The sequence below is a fragment of the Sus scrofa genome, chromosome 10 (assembly GCF_000003025.6).
Source record: "Sus scrofa isolate TJ Tabasco breed Duroc chromosome 10, Sscrofa11.1, whole genome shotgun sequence".
Taxonomy (NCBI): Eukaryota; Metazoa; Chordata; class Mammalia; order Artiodactyla; family Suidae; genus Sus; species Sus scrofa.
This window is the reverse complement of record NC_010452.4, coordinates 18,296,691-18,311,805: the sequence shown is the minus strand read 5'-3', so window position 1 is coordinate 18,311,805 and position 15,115 is coordinate 18,296,691. Positions and strand designations below refer to the sequence as shown.

The following is a 15,115-nucleotide window of genomic DNA, read 5'->3' as shown; positions in this document are numbered from 1 at the left end:
CACAGCGGGAACTCGAGTAATTTTAACCTTCTAAAATAGTTTTGTCTGTAGAGTTCCCGCTGTGGCACAGCAGGTTAGAACCCTACTAGAATCCATGAGGATGCAAGTTCCATCCCTGGCCTCGATCAGTGGGTTAAGGATCTGGTGTGGCTGTGGCTGTGGTGCAGGCCAGCAGCTGTACCTCTGGTTCTACCCCTAGCCTGCGAACCACCAGATGCTGCAGAATGGCCCTAAAAAAAAAAAACAAATTAGGAGTTCCCGTCATGGCGCAGTGGTTAACAATCCTACTAGGAACCATGAGGTTGTGGGTTCGGTCCCTGGCCTCGATCAGTGGGTTAAGGATCCGGCGTTGCCGTGAGCTGTGGTGTAGGTTGCAGACGTGGCTCGGATCCCGCGTTGCTGTGGCTCTGGCGTAGACTGGTGGCTACAGCTCCAATTGACCCCTAGCCTGGGAACCTCCATATGCCGCGGGAGCGGCCCAAGAAATAGCAACAACAACAACAACAACAACAACAAAATTATTAAATAAAATATTTTTGTCTGTCAGTGTTCATAGATTTGCCCATATAAGCATTCTCATGGATCATGTCTTTGGTGTTGTATCTTAAAAGGCAGTACTATACCCATGATTGATTTTGAGATCTTTTTTGTGAGGGGTGCAGGATCTTTATATTCTTTTTTGTTTGTTTGTTTGTTTTTTAGGGCTGCACCCACAGCATATGAAAGTTCCCAGCCTAGGATCAAATCAGAGCTGCAGCTGCTGGCCTGCCTGCCCCACAGGATCCTAACCTTGTCTGCAACCTACACCACAGCTCATAGCAATGCTGGATCCTTAACCCACTGAGCGAAGCCAAGGTCCCAACCTGAGTCCTCATGGATACTAGTTGGATTCGTTTCCGCTGAGCCACAACGGAACTCCTAGATTCATTTTGTTTGCATGTGGATATCCAGTTGTTTCAGAACCATTTCTTGAAAAACCTCTCTTTGTCTCATTATACATCGCCTTTGGTCAGAGATCAGCTGACTATGCATGTGGGTCTTTCTGAGCTCTCGATTCTGTTTCAGTCATCTGTTTTGTCTTTTCTCTAATACCACACTGTCTTGATTGCTATAGCTTTATAGTAGTGGTAAAGTTATGTAGGGCCAATTCTCCAACTTTATTCTCCTTCCTCAGTACTGTGCCAGCTATTCTGGGCCTTTTGCCCCTCCGTTTAAACTTTAGAATCAGTTTGTCAGCATCACAAAATAACTTGCTAGGTTTGATTGAGTTTGCATTGAGTCTCTAGATCAAGAACTGACATTTGATAATACTGAATTTTCCCGTCAGTGAATGTGGAATATCTTTCCACATATTCTGATTTGGTTCATCAGGGTTTTTTTTTTGTTTGTTTGTTTTTGTTTTTTTTTGTTGTTTTGTTTTGTGCTATTTTTGGCGTCCGCATATGAGTTCCAGCTAGGGTTGAATCGAGCTGTAGCCCCCCGCCAGGCCACACCGGATCCAGCCCGCGCCCTACCCACAGCTCACGCACGCGGATCGAACCCCGCGCACCACCCACCTCATGGTCAGTCGATCGTTAACCACTGCCACGACGGAATCCTCATCAGGTTTTGTAGTTTTCCTGATATAGACCTTCTGTGTATTTTGTTAGATTTAATCCTAAGTATTTCATTTTGGGGGGGTGCTAATGTCTGAATTTTTTTTTTTTTGTCTTTTTTTGCTATTTCTTTGGGCTGCGCATAGGTTCCCAGGCTAGGGTCCAATCGGAGCTGCAGCCACCGGCCTACGCCAGAGCCACAGCAACGCGGGATCCGAGCTGCGTCTGCAACCTACACCACAGCTCATGGCAACGCCGGATCGTTAACCCACTGAGCAAGGGCAGGGACCGAACCCACAGCCTCATGGTTCCTAGTCGGATTCATTAACCACTGCGCCACACGGGAACTCCCTAATGTCTGAATTTTTTTTAAGGCAGTTTTGTTATAACTCACATACCATGCAAGTTACCCATTTAAAGCATACAATTCACTGATGTTTAAAGTATGTTCAAAGATAAGTACAACTATCAACACAGTCAATTCTAGAACATTACATCACTTCAAAAGTAACCTTCGGAGTTCCCGCTGTGATGCAGCAGAAACGAATCCAACTAGTATCCATGAGGATGTGGGTTTGATCCCGGGCCTTGCTCAGTATGTCAGGGATCCAGCATTGCCATGAGCTGTGGTGTAGGTTGCAGACGCAGCTCGGATCTGGTGTTGCTGTGGCTGCAGCTCCAGTTTGACCCCTAGCCTGGAAACTTCCATGTGCCATGGGTGCAGCACTAAAAAGCAAGGGAAAAAAATAATGTACCTTTTACCTATCCATTTTTCTCAAGGGTCCCTTTGCATTTAGATCTTGGCCTGATAATACTTTTCTATCTTGCCATCACTTTTTTCCTTTTAAAATGTTTTATCTAGCATAATACATTGTTTGCAATGAGATAATGAATATGGCTCCCAAGCTTGCTATATTACCAGAAACAGCATGCAAAACAATTGTCATAAATTTGGACTAACAGGCTCAAATAAATACAGTAACTTAAAATTGTCACTTAAAATAACCTTAAAATTTCTACTCAAAGGCTTCTTCTTGAGAAATGATCTCCAGGTCATATGACCATCTGTGTATTCAGATGTTGAGGGGATTTAGAGTATATTTCCAGAACTTCAGAGGTGGCTTTTATTGCCCATATAAGTGGATAAATAGATCTTATATGGGATAAAAAGTGCAACTTTTATCACAAATCTCATTGCCATTTTTTTCTCAAGGACTTAATTATAGTTGGAGTATAATTCAGTCATGCTGGCTGACCTTTTTGAAACATTTCAAAATATTATTAAACATTCCCCCCCCCAAAAAAAAGTGCTTTAAGATATGAGAGAGGCAAAAGCCAGACAAAGGACAGTAGTATCACCCTTGTGCGTACTAAAAAGGAAACTGTTTGCATGCCGTGGGCTAGCATCCTGCCTGCCTGGAAGATTCTGACCCTGATTCTGCTAAATGCAAGGTCAGCTGCGTGAACAGGCTGTGACGCCTCCCTGCTGCTTACAAGGTGAACTTCCAGTGGGCCGGGCAGCCCACGAGCAAGTCTGGCAAGAGGATGAGGAAATTTGTGCACAAGTTAATTGAAAATAACTTTCAACCTAAGTTGAAAGTTACAAATATGGGCAATGTCTTCTCCATTTATTTTTCAAAAAGCAAGATAAAACTTTTAGGTTCAAAATTGGACACTTAACCCTATGTGTAACATAAGTCCTTCCTTTGCCTTCCTGAGGCAGCTCCTGGCCACTCATCCAGTATCTTCTCCACTCCTCCAAGCCCTGCCAGACTTCTCTTTGTGTTGCTACTTATTCATTCAACTTGCCTAAAAACAAAACAAAACAAACCCCTTAAACATACAGATGATCCAAGTGGGTCTTTTGGCTGTTGGAAAATAATGTTTTGGTGCTCTTAGGCTATATCTATATCTATATGTTGTTATTATTATTTTGCTTTTTAGGGCTACACCTGCAGCATATGGAATTTCCCAGGCTAGGGGTCGAATAGGAGCTGTGGTTGCTGGCCTACGCCACAGCCACAGCAATGCCAGATCCGGCTGCATCTTGTGACCTATGCCACAGCTCATGGCAACACCAGATCCTTAACCCACTGAGCAAGGCCAGGGATCGAACCCACATCCTCATGGATACTAGTTGGGTTCATTACTGCTGAGCCACAACAAGAGCTCCCTATTTATTTCTTTTAACTTTGCAACAAAATTGGGTGACTTTTTCTTCGCCCATTGTTTTTCTCAATATGGGTGTAAAAGTGCCTTGCAGCTAACTATCTTATAGCTACTGTCCCTGGGAACTTCATAACACTAGTTTGTGTTTGTAGGTAGTTGTATACGTTCTTATATGTTCATCTTTTCTTACCAGCAAGTTAATTGTCATGTGAAGTGGTCACTTCACTAATGCCTGGAACAACCAGGTCTTGAATGGAAATCTCCTTTAACTCCCGCATTCTAATTTATCTACCAGCAAACCTCTGCTCCAGAGGCTGAAAGAAGGAGCATTTAAAATAAACCAAAAAAGGGAGTTCCCATGTGGATCAGTGGTTAATGAATCTGACTAGGAGCCATGAGGTTATGGGTTCGATCCCTGGCCTTGCTCGTGGGTTAAGGATCCAGCGTTGCCATGAGCTGTGGTGTAGGTTGCAGACGTGGCTTGGATCCCGCGTTGCTGTGGCTGTGGTTTAGGACAGGGCTACAGCTCCGATGAGACCCCTAGCCTGGGAACCTCCATATGCCATGGGAGCGGCCCAAGAAATGGCAAAAAAGACAAAAAAAAAAAAAAAAGCTCTTTTTTGTTCTTATTATTTGATCTAGAGGTGGTTTGGAACAACAGATCAGATACTAATAATTATAAATTGTTAAACTTCTGAGAGTAAGAAAGCCCTGCTTTGTGAGTGAAGGACTTCTTTGGTGGAAATTAAGAGAAGCATTTCCTTTGTGTAAGGAAATGATCCTGCTTACTCGTTTTATGGGATAAAATATACCCAAGAAAAATCTCATTTCAATGAGACACAATCTCCTTGTAACATTGGGGAAATCCTGTTGTCCCTTGTGGTGGAATTATAAGAAGCACCATGAATGTATTTTTACATATTAGGTTGCGGGAGGTGGGGGTATGTGACAGACTCACCTCCCTCAGTGATGTGGGGCCAGCAGCATTTGTTGTAGATAAAGCAGGAATTGAGGGGTCAATCGAGCTGGAACCCAGGATCTTTTCTTTCGAAAACAAGTGAGAATTCGTGGCTCTGACCCTCCTGTCCCCAGCAGAGTCAAGCAGTAGAGGTGATGGAGGAATAAGGATTCATCACCCCGGGGGGGGGGGGGAGCACCTCTCCACAGTAACTCCGTGAATTATTAAGGTCATGGTAAGAAATACGCCTCCTAGTTCTGAAGTTCTTAGATGGTGTGGTCTATCTTTTCTGTCTTTGGTTTTGTTTCTGATGTTAGGATTAAAAAAAAAAAAAAACTAACCACAATAAAAACGTATCATATTACCAATAAAGTTATCCTGGAGCTCCCGTCATGGCTCAGTGGTTAGCGAACCTACTAGCATCCATGAGGACATGGGTTTGATCCCTGGCCTTGCTCAGTGGGTTAAGGATCTGGCATTGCCGTGAGTTGTGGTGTAGGTCACAGACGCAGCTCAGATATGACATTACTGTGGCGGTGGTGTAGGCTGGTGGCTACAGCCCTGATTCAACCCCTAGTCTGGGAACCTCCATGTGCCACAGGTGCGGTCCTAAAAAAAAAAGACAAAAAGACCATCTGTTCACTTACTGTTCAAAAGTAGGGAAACACAAGAAGTTTATGATGATTTAAAAAAATAATAAATAAAAAAATAAAGCTACCCTACCACAAAAGCATAAATAAATTCCATTCAGCAGCTGGTTCAACTTAGAACTTAAGGAACAGCATACGACTCTGTCTGCCTTTCCATGCTTTCTTGTCCCAGTTCCCATGCTGTATGACATGTTTTAAGACCTAAATAAAACAAAGCTTCTTGATGTTGAGCGTGAGGTGCTGTTACATGTGCTGTTCTTCTAGCTCTCAAGTCAGTGTCTTATGTCTTGAAACAGTGTGGAAGGCCACTGTGTGCCACTCACTGTATCATTTTCATTTCGGGATAAGCCTTTAATTCAGTAAAATTGCAAAATCTTTTGCAGCTTGGTGCAGTTATCTATCAGCGTCCATAACTTCTGAGAGTGAAGAAGTAAAACCCAGTGTCCTGCTCTTTTAATTATGAAAAATCCCAAACATACACAAAAATAGAATAATACAATAAACCTTCTGATATCTGTCATCCAGTTTTAATAATTATCAAGGTTTTGCAACACTTATTTCCCACATGACCTCTCCCCCTTTTTTCCCTTTGTCGAATTATTTTATTCTTTTCACAGGTATTAACTGCCATTGCTTTACAAAATTCTCAGCCATTATGGCTTTCTGTATTACCTCTGCCCCATTCTATCCCTCCTTTCATTTGAGATTCCATTTAACCTGTAATGAAAACTGTGTTCCTCTTTATTTTCTTTTCATCATCTCTTTAAGTTTTACAATTGATATTTTCTTTTGACCTGCCTTCCAGTTCTTTAATTCTTTCCTTGGCTGTGACAAGTCTGATGTTAAACTCTTGAGTTCTTAATTTCAGTTTTCTATTTTTCAGTGCTAGAATTTTTGTTAGCTATTTTTATATAGTTTCTAATTTTCTGCTGAAATTCTTTTCTATTATTAAGTTTGCACACATACTTATTATAATTATTTGAAAGTTGATTTATGAGAGCCTCAGTCATTTCCACCCCTGTAGGTCTGTTTCATTGTCTATGTTTTCTCTTGGTTTTCAGATAGTCCTTGTCTTTTTGTGTGCTTGGTTATAATTTTACTGAATGCAGGACATTGTATAGAAAAATAGATAATTTGAGGTTCAGAATGACATTATCTTCTTTCAGGGAGAATTTACTTTTTGCTTCTGGCAGTCAGGGTAGAAACAGGTCACCTTAATTGTATCAAGATTTGAGCCAATTCAGTCTTTGTGAAGGCTGGTCTGTTTCTAGCTTACTGCTATTCCTGGACTGTAGGCCTCTGTCGTCACAAACGATGTTTACTAGGGCTCCTTCTCACCTTTGCTGAGCCCTGATTTCCAAATTCTGTGTCTCTGTATCTTTGAGACTGCCAGCACTTCTTCTCAGCTCTTTAGCTTATCTGCTTCTACTTTCAAATCATCAAAGGGAAAAGTAGCAACAAATGTGAGGATAACGGTCTTGGCTTCTGCTCTTATTGATGTCTTGACTTATTCACACCCCTCTCCCTCAGTGGTTCTTTGATTCCTTCTAACAGATTAAAAAAATATTTTATCTAACTTTTCTTGGTCTTATGAAGGAGTTTGGTCTGAAACAAGCTAATCCATCATTGCTGGAAGGAGAAATCAGGCTGAAGAAATTTAATCAAATTCAGACATTAAATCATTGCATCCATGCATACTTCAATTTGTATCTCCAAAAAGCGTATGGACATTTTCTTACACACCCACAATGCCACTTCATGTTCAATTTCCTAGATTGACTTAGAAATGTTTTTTATAATTTTTCATTTGTTTAAGATGCAAAAGGTCTACAAATTAGATTTGTTGTAGCTCTTAGGTCTCTTTTAATCTAGAGTGTTCTCCTCCCCTGCTATCTTTTTCTTTTCATGCTGTTGACCTGTTGAAGATCCTGGGTAAAAGTCCGGTAGAATTTTCCATATCTTGAATTTGGGTGGGGGCTTTCCTTTGTTCCGCTCTCACTTATTTTTCCTGTGAAATGAAATTTAACTTCAGTTTGATTAAATTCGGTTTGTTTTTGTTTTTGTATCAAGGATCCTTTACAGGTACTTGAAAATAATTCCTGTTGCATCATATCAGATAGCATGTAATGTCTGGTAGTGTCACATTGAATGATCTTAAGACTGATCATTGAGTTTAAACGGTAACAACCTAATTTATCCATTTAAAAATTTCCATCAGTCTTTGATCTACTGGTTTTGTCTAGTGATACGTTTTCTCTGGAGCAGTTGTTTCTTCAAAATTGCAAACTACTGCTTTCTCTAAGTCCATCATAGAATTATATTTCACATTGATCAGCTAAAATTCATACACTGGAGCTCTTTGTTGACTCTAAAATGCAGTTTATATAGTCAAGTTAAACTCTTGCTTTAGATTGTGATGTATTTTATCCGTTCTAAAAAAATATTCCTAACAATAAAGGTTTTTCCTGCCATTTCCATGTGAAAACTGCTATCTGTAGTGAAGCAGTGTGACTGGTAATTGTATCATGAAAAAATCCTTTGCTTGCAAGACCAACAACGTAGGTCCCACCATTGGGTATGTTTTTCTCTACCCCCTTTTAACTGGAGACACCGCAGTTTTGACCCTCAGCCTCCCCGCTCCTTGGCAGCAAGATCTTGGTGCTCATGGGTCTGAGTCAAACTAGCCTGTGTGCTGCAGCGTTTCTCTGCTTAACACCTTCCTTGCCATGCACTTATCCCAGGAACACCAAGGGCACTTTTTCCATTCTGGGCCCAGCATCCTGGACCTCATGAAAAGAAAATATTGTAACAACCCAAACAAGTAGCATGCCTTGTTGAATGCTTTTGTTATTACATAGTTTGCTTGCATATTTTGTAGCATCATTTCTGCCTCTTGAAGTCAGCTCTGACCACCGGATCTGAGCAGGTGTCTAGGTCCTATTGAATCAGCTATAGAACATGCTTTGCATCAGATCCTTTTTTTTCTATTCTCATTACCCTCATCCTGGCCCAGACCCCTCTGCCTCTAGGGTCTCTTTTCCTTGTTTCCTGTTTTGGTGAAATACGTTCAGCCCCCTTATGTGGCTGCCTGCCAGCGGAGGCTAACCTCCTAGCAGGGCGCAGGTGCTTCTGCAGCGAAGGCTAACCTCCTAGCGGGGCGCGGATGCTTCTGCAGTGGAGGCTAACCTCCTAGCATAGCCCGGCTGCCTCTGCCCAGCCTGGCCTCAGGCACAGCTCTCACCCACTCTGCCAACCAGGTCCTGAGCTCGCTGGCCCTTTGTATTCAGCCTCCTGCACTATCACAGAGCGACCCGCCCTCCCCAGGCCCCACCTGCTGCCTGGGAGCCCATCACTGCTCCCAGGCTGAACCACCCAGTTCCTCTGCCAGGAACCTCCCCTGATCACTGCAGTCTCCGCTGCTTCAGGAGCACCCATTGTCCATGCCCAGGTCTAGCAGCTCTCAGCTCTCCTCTCCCTATGGTGACTCAACTTGCCTCTAATCTGCAACCACACGAATCAAGGGTGGGGACTCACCTTGGACTTCTCGCATCCCTCACGCCCGGAACACAGAACCTGGCTTCTCTCTCCTAGCTGCACCTTCCCCTCACCTTCTCACCCACATCCCTGTTTCAGTCTTCGAAGTCCGCTGGCATCCGGGCCTCCTCTCTGGTTCAGGCTCTCAGCCCGGCCTGGCTCTCTGGCAGCCCTGTGATTGCGGACGACTCGCAAGCCCTCCTCCCTCCTCCTCACTGACCCACATGGTGAAGTTGGGTGAGAACTTCTCCCAGCAGGAGCGAGCTTCACCAGTTTTCCTCGGGGTGCTATTCCAGCCAGTCCTCAGGATGCTCGTTCCATATGTCAGCTGGGAAGACTCCAGCAACAAGCCAGGCACACGCTCAGCACCCCTGCCGGAGCCGGGGAGGCTGCTCCGTAAATATTTATGTGGAAGCCCCCCTCCCAGGCCCTTCCTCACCCTCTCCTGATTAAACTCCACTGGGTTTTTTTTGCTGTTTTTTTTTTTAAGATCTTTAAGCAACCAGAGCAGGTGCCTATCCCAGAGTAACTTGCTACCATAGAACCAAAGATTTCCTTTCCCTCTGCTAACTGACATGACAGAAAGCCTCTTAATGGAATGATTATTCATATGAAATTACTTTGTGCCTTAAACATAATCATGCTACTTTCAGAGCAGTCAAATCATGGCCAAATCCAGGTGTCCTTTTCAAGGCAAGTGTCCAGGCCGGTTAAGTCCAGGACAATAGCATCCTATGCTGAGACCTTTGGTCCGGGGATCTTAAAGTTGTTCCCACACAAGTAGATAATGATGTTTGTTTTTGTTTGTTTGTTTGTTTGTTTTTGTCTTTTTGCTATTTCTTGGGCCACTCCCGTGGCATATGGAGTTTCCCAGGCTAGGGATCGAATCGGAGCTGTAGCCACTGGCCTACGCCAGAGCCACAGCAACGTGGGATCCGAGCCCTACACCACAGCTCATGGCAACGCCGGATCCTTAACCCACTGAGCGAGGCCAGGGACCGAACCCGCAACCTCATGGTTCCTAGTCGGATTCGCTAACCACTGCGCCACGACGGGAACTCCTGATGTTCGTTTTTAAGGGCAAGAGGTGATGTGACTGATCTCTTGGCACGCTCAGCCGATGACGGAAGTTCGGGACCCAGTGTCTCCTTTGTTTCTCCCATCTCCTCCCTTTTCAGTTCTTTCAAAGAAGCGTGGCCCACCTTCTATTAGTTGAAACACCTCCCTCTCAGGTGCTGCTGTCCACTCGAAGAGCCTGGATGAAAAAAGGTGTCGTCTCACATTGCACGTGAGGAAGAGGGACATGGAATGGTTTGCAGACATGTGTCTGTTCTTCAGAGGACATGTGTGTCTCTCATGCTGAATCTTGCTCGTCTCTGTGACACAGCAGCATAGATGTGGGTCCATGACTTGTTCATAAATGAAAGCAGAACACTGCTTGGCACATGGCCAGCCCCATGTAAGTCACCCCTCAGGATGCTCTCTTGGAGGCCCTGGGGCCTCCTGGGGTCTCCGGATGAGCAGCATCTGGGCTGCACCCTGGCTCGTGCCCTCCAGCAGCCTGGATGCATTTCCATTCTCCCCACGGAGACAAGCCTTCCCCGATCCAGAGGAGCCAAGTTCAGTCCCGCTTCCCTCCTCCAGGAAACCTTCCCTGGTCCAGCCCGTCATCAGTCACTGCTCTTCAAAATTCCTGTATCCTTTTCTCAGTTCAGTTCCACACACCTGAACTGAGCAGAGCCGTGCATTAATGTAGGCTTCACCCAGGTGCTGAATCAGGCACCATCCCGTGGTATTTTTGACTATTGTGTGAATGTTTGTCTTGGGTCTGATGGGATTATTGGGCCTCGAGGGAACAGATCACATAACAACAGCACGGGATTTCCATGGCCCCAGGATGGATCGTTCATACACAGTGGGAGCTCGGGAGATGCTTGGAGGATGTGGGGAGCCAAAGAGGCCAAACTCTGATATGATAAATTATTGTCGAATCGACTTGAAATAACATTGGAGCTGAAACCGAGCCCTACGTTTTCATTCTTTGGTCCACTCCCACAACCTATTACTATTCTGTTATGTGTGAAAGAGCTATGTGTGGAGTTCCTGCAGGCAGGACATCGTGGCAGATAGAGATGGGGTGTCTGAACTGAAAGCTCTGAAATCCAGTGGGAGGACAGAATAGATACACAGGACCTGTAAGAAAGGTGGACTGGGATGAACAATGAACTCTGTGCCTGAGACTCAGAGGGCTCTGCAGTTAAAAGGAGGCTGAGAGCGTCTCTAGATGAGGAGTCACGGAGCTTTCATTCATTGACTTCTCCGTTACAACTGAGAGGCCAGCTTCTGTGCAAGGCTGTCCTGGGTGCTAGAGCTTCATGGGCAGATTGGAGGATAAGATGCACACCTGCTTCCCACACCCCCTGCCAAATGTAAACACAGAGGTCAGATTCTCTTTTCTATGTTTATTAGAGAGTCAATCCAGTCCTGTGATTTTTTTTTTTTCCCTAATGCAAAAGGCACTTCAGGAGAGCAGGAGATGGATGGTATTGAGCGCTCCTGGCTGCAAAGCTGGTTACTTCCCAGCAGCTCATTGACATTCACAGCCAGTGTTTGCCTCCTCTTTCTTTCTTTCTTTCTTCTTAAGGCTGCACCTGCAGCATATGGACGTGCCCAGGCTAGGGGTCGAATTGGAGCTATAGCTGCAGGTAGCCTATACCACAGCCCTAGTAATGCAGGATACGAGCCCCATCTGCGACCTACACCATAGCTTGCAGCAACGCCAGATCCTTAACCCTCTGAGTGAGGCCAGGAATGGAACCCACATCCTAATGGATACTTAATCAGGTTCTTAACCTGCTGAGCCACAACGGGAACTCCTGCTCCACTTGCATTGTCTCCTGATGAAATGCCGACTGCAAAGATGAGAAGTACTGATGCTGTTTGCTATTTGTTTTCTTCCAGGATTTTTTTCCCAGGAAGCCACCCTGTCAGAGGTGTGCAAGTCATGAAAGTTGGCAAACTGCAGTTACACCAAGGCATGTTTCCCCAGGCGATGAAGAATCTGAGGCTGGTGAGTATGCCGGGACTGTTTGCGTTCTGCCTTTCAGACCTTTTTCTGGCTATTGCTGGCTTCTTCCCTGTGATTTCTAGCAACTCTACACACCAGTGCAATGACATGCATGTATACGCACATGTACACATGCACCTATTCATGCACAAATACATGCCCACAAATGAGGAGTCACGGAGTCACAAACTGGCTCTGGGGGAAAAAAAGAAAAAGCTGATTTGTATGTTTGCCAATTTCTATGGTATAAACATGCCCACTGTGGCTAATTTTAAACTACTAATTTCCAATCAACCAATGACAAAAATCAGGAAAATGTTAACAACATTTTTTCAACTCTCTTCACTTCTTTTAAAAAATTTTCATTGTTGGTTTTATAATGTTCTGTCAATTTCTGCTGTATAGCAAAGTGACCCAGTCATACATATAGACACACTCTTTTTATCATATTACTAATGTCATTTTCTATCACAATGATGGGATAGAGTTCCCTGTGCTATACATACAGCAGGACCTCATTGCTTATCCACTCCAAATGCAATCGTTTGTATCTGCTAACCCCAGACTCCCAGTCCATCCCACTCCCTCCCTCTCCCCATCGCCACCACAGTCTGTTCTCTCTGACCAGAAGTTTGTTTCTGTTTTGTAGATAGGTTCATTTGTGCCATATTTTAGATTCCACATTGAAGTGAAATCATATGGTATTTGTCTTTCTGTTTCTGACTTACTCCACTTAGTATGAGAATCTCTAGTTCCATCCATGTTGCTGCAAATGGCAAATGACATTATTTTGTTCTTTTTCATGGTTGAGTTGTATTCCATATGTATATATACCACATCTTCTTAATCCATTCATCTGTTGATGGACATTTGTTTCCATATCTTGGCTGTTGTGAATAGTGCTGCAATGCTGGGTCATATGGTAGTTGTATACTTAGTTTTCTAGGTACCTCCATACTGTTCTTCATAGTGATTGTACCAATTTACATTCCCACCAGTGTAGGAGGGTTGCCTTTTCTCTACACCCTCTCCAACATTTGTTTGTAGACTTATTAATGAGAGCCATTCTGACTGGTGAGGTTGTACCTCATTGTAGTTTTGATTTGCATTCTCTAATAATTAGTGATGTTGAGCATTTTTTGTGTGCCTGTGGGTCGTCCATATGTTTTCCTTGGAGAAATGTCTATTTAGGCCTTCTGCCCATTTTTAAATTTGGTTGTTAATGTTTTTTTGCTGTTGAGTGGTTGTGAGTTGTTTGTATATTTTGGAGATTAAGCCCTTGTTGGCTGCATTGTTTGCAACTATTTTCTCCCATTTCTTAGGTTGTTTTTGTTGTTGTTGTTTATGGTTTCCTTTGTGTGCAAAAGTTTTTAAGTTTGATTAGGTTCCATTGGTTTATTTTTTGTTTTTATTTCTATTGCCTTGGAGACTGACTTAAAACATTTGTACAGTTGATGTCAGAGAATGTTTTGCCTATGTTCTCTTCTAGGAGTTTTATGGTGTCTTGTCTTATATTTAAGTCTTTAAGCCATTTTGAGTTTATCTTTGTGCATGGAATGAGGTTATGTTCTAACTTCCTTGATTTACATGCAGCTGTCCAGTTTTCCCAGCACCACCTGCTAAAGAGACTGTCTTTTCCCATTTAATATTCTTGCCTTCTTTGTCAAAGATTAATTGAGTGTAGGTGTTTTGGTTTATTTCTGGGCTCTCTATTTTGTTCCATTGGTCCATATGTCTATTTTTGTACCAGCACCACACTGTCTTGATGACTGTAGCTTTGTAAGATTGTCTGAAGTCTGGGAGAGTTATGCCTCCTGCTTGTTTTTTTTCCTCAGGATTGCTTTAGCAATTCTGGGTCTTTTATGGTTCCATATTAATTTTTGGATTGATTGGTCTAGTTCTCTGAAAAATGTCATGGGTAATTTGTTAGAGATGGCATTAAATCTGAGATTTTTGGGGTAGTATGGCCATTTTAATGATATTAATTCTTCCAGTCCAGGCTCATGGAATATCTTTCCATTTCTTCAAATTCTCTAATTTCCTTGATTAATGTTTTATAGTTCTCAGCATATAAATCTTTCACCTCCTTGGTCAGGTTATTCCTAGGTATTTAGGTTTTTGGGGTGATTTTAAAAGGTATTTTATTTTTATATTCCTTTTCTAATATTTCATTGTTTCGATGATTTCTGAATGTTAATCTTGTACCCTGCTACTTTGCTGAATTCATTGATCAGTTTGAATAGTTTTGTGTGGAGTCCTTAGGGTTTTCTATATATAGTTTCATGTCATCTGCATAGAGTAACAACTTTATCTCTTCCCTTCCAATTTGGATACCTTTTATTTCTTTTGTTTGTGTGATTGCTAATGCTAGGACTTCCAATACTCTGTTGAAGAAAAGTAGTGAGAGTGGGCATCCTTGTCTTGTTCCAGATTTTAGCAGAAAGGTTTACAGCTTTTCTCCATTGAGTATTACACTGGCTGTGGCTTTGCACAAATGACTTTTATTGTGTTAAGGTGTGTTCCCTATATACCCACTTTGGTAAGAATTTTTATCTTAAATGGATGTTGGATTTTGTCAAATGCTTATTCTACGTCTATTGAGATGATCATGTGGTATTTGACTTTTCTTTTGTTAATGTGTAATTGTTTGATTTTCAAATGTTGAACCATCCTTGTGAACTTGGGATGAATCCTGCTTGGTTGTGCTGTATGATTGATTTTTCTAATATGTTGGTTGGGAGTTCCGGCGGTTGCGCTAAAAATCTTTTTGAGCAAGGAATTTGGTTCTATTATTCATCCACAATGCCTGATATTGGGCCTAAAATTTTTAGAATTTTGTCTATTTCTCGTATTGCTATAATTTTTTTCTTTTGGTGTTATCTTTGTCTAGTTTTTGTATTAGGGCAATGGTGGCTTCATAGAAGGTCTTTGGAAGTATTCCTTCTTCAACATTTTGGAAAAGTTTAAGAAGGATGGGTATAAGTTCTTCTTTGTAGGTTTGGTAGAATTCACCTGTTAAGCCATCTGATCCTGTACTTTTGTTTGTAAGGAGTGTCTTTTATTACATATTCAATTTCATTTTTCAAGTCTATTCAAATTAATTTTTTTCCTCGATTCAGATTTAGCAGCTGTATGTCTCTAG

The 15,115-nt window shown here is 42.7% G+C and overlaps 1 protein-coding gene across 1 annotated transcript in view; it reads left to right on the top strand.

Annotated features, from left to right (window-relative positions):
- The window catches only part of SMYD3 (SET and MYND domain containing 3), a 751,923-nt gene that overhangs the window by 707,715 nt on the left and 29,093 nt on the right, over positions 1–15,115 (top strand). Inside the window, 1 exon segment of the mRNA NM_001160092.2 lies at positions 11,868–11,976. Within this exon segment, the coding sequence (NP_001153564.2) occupies positions 11,868–11,976 (109 nt within the window).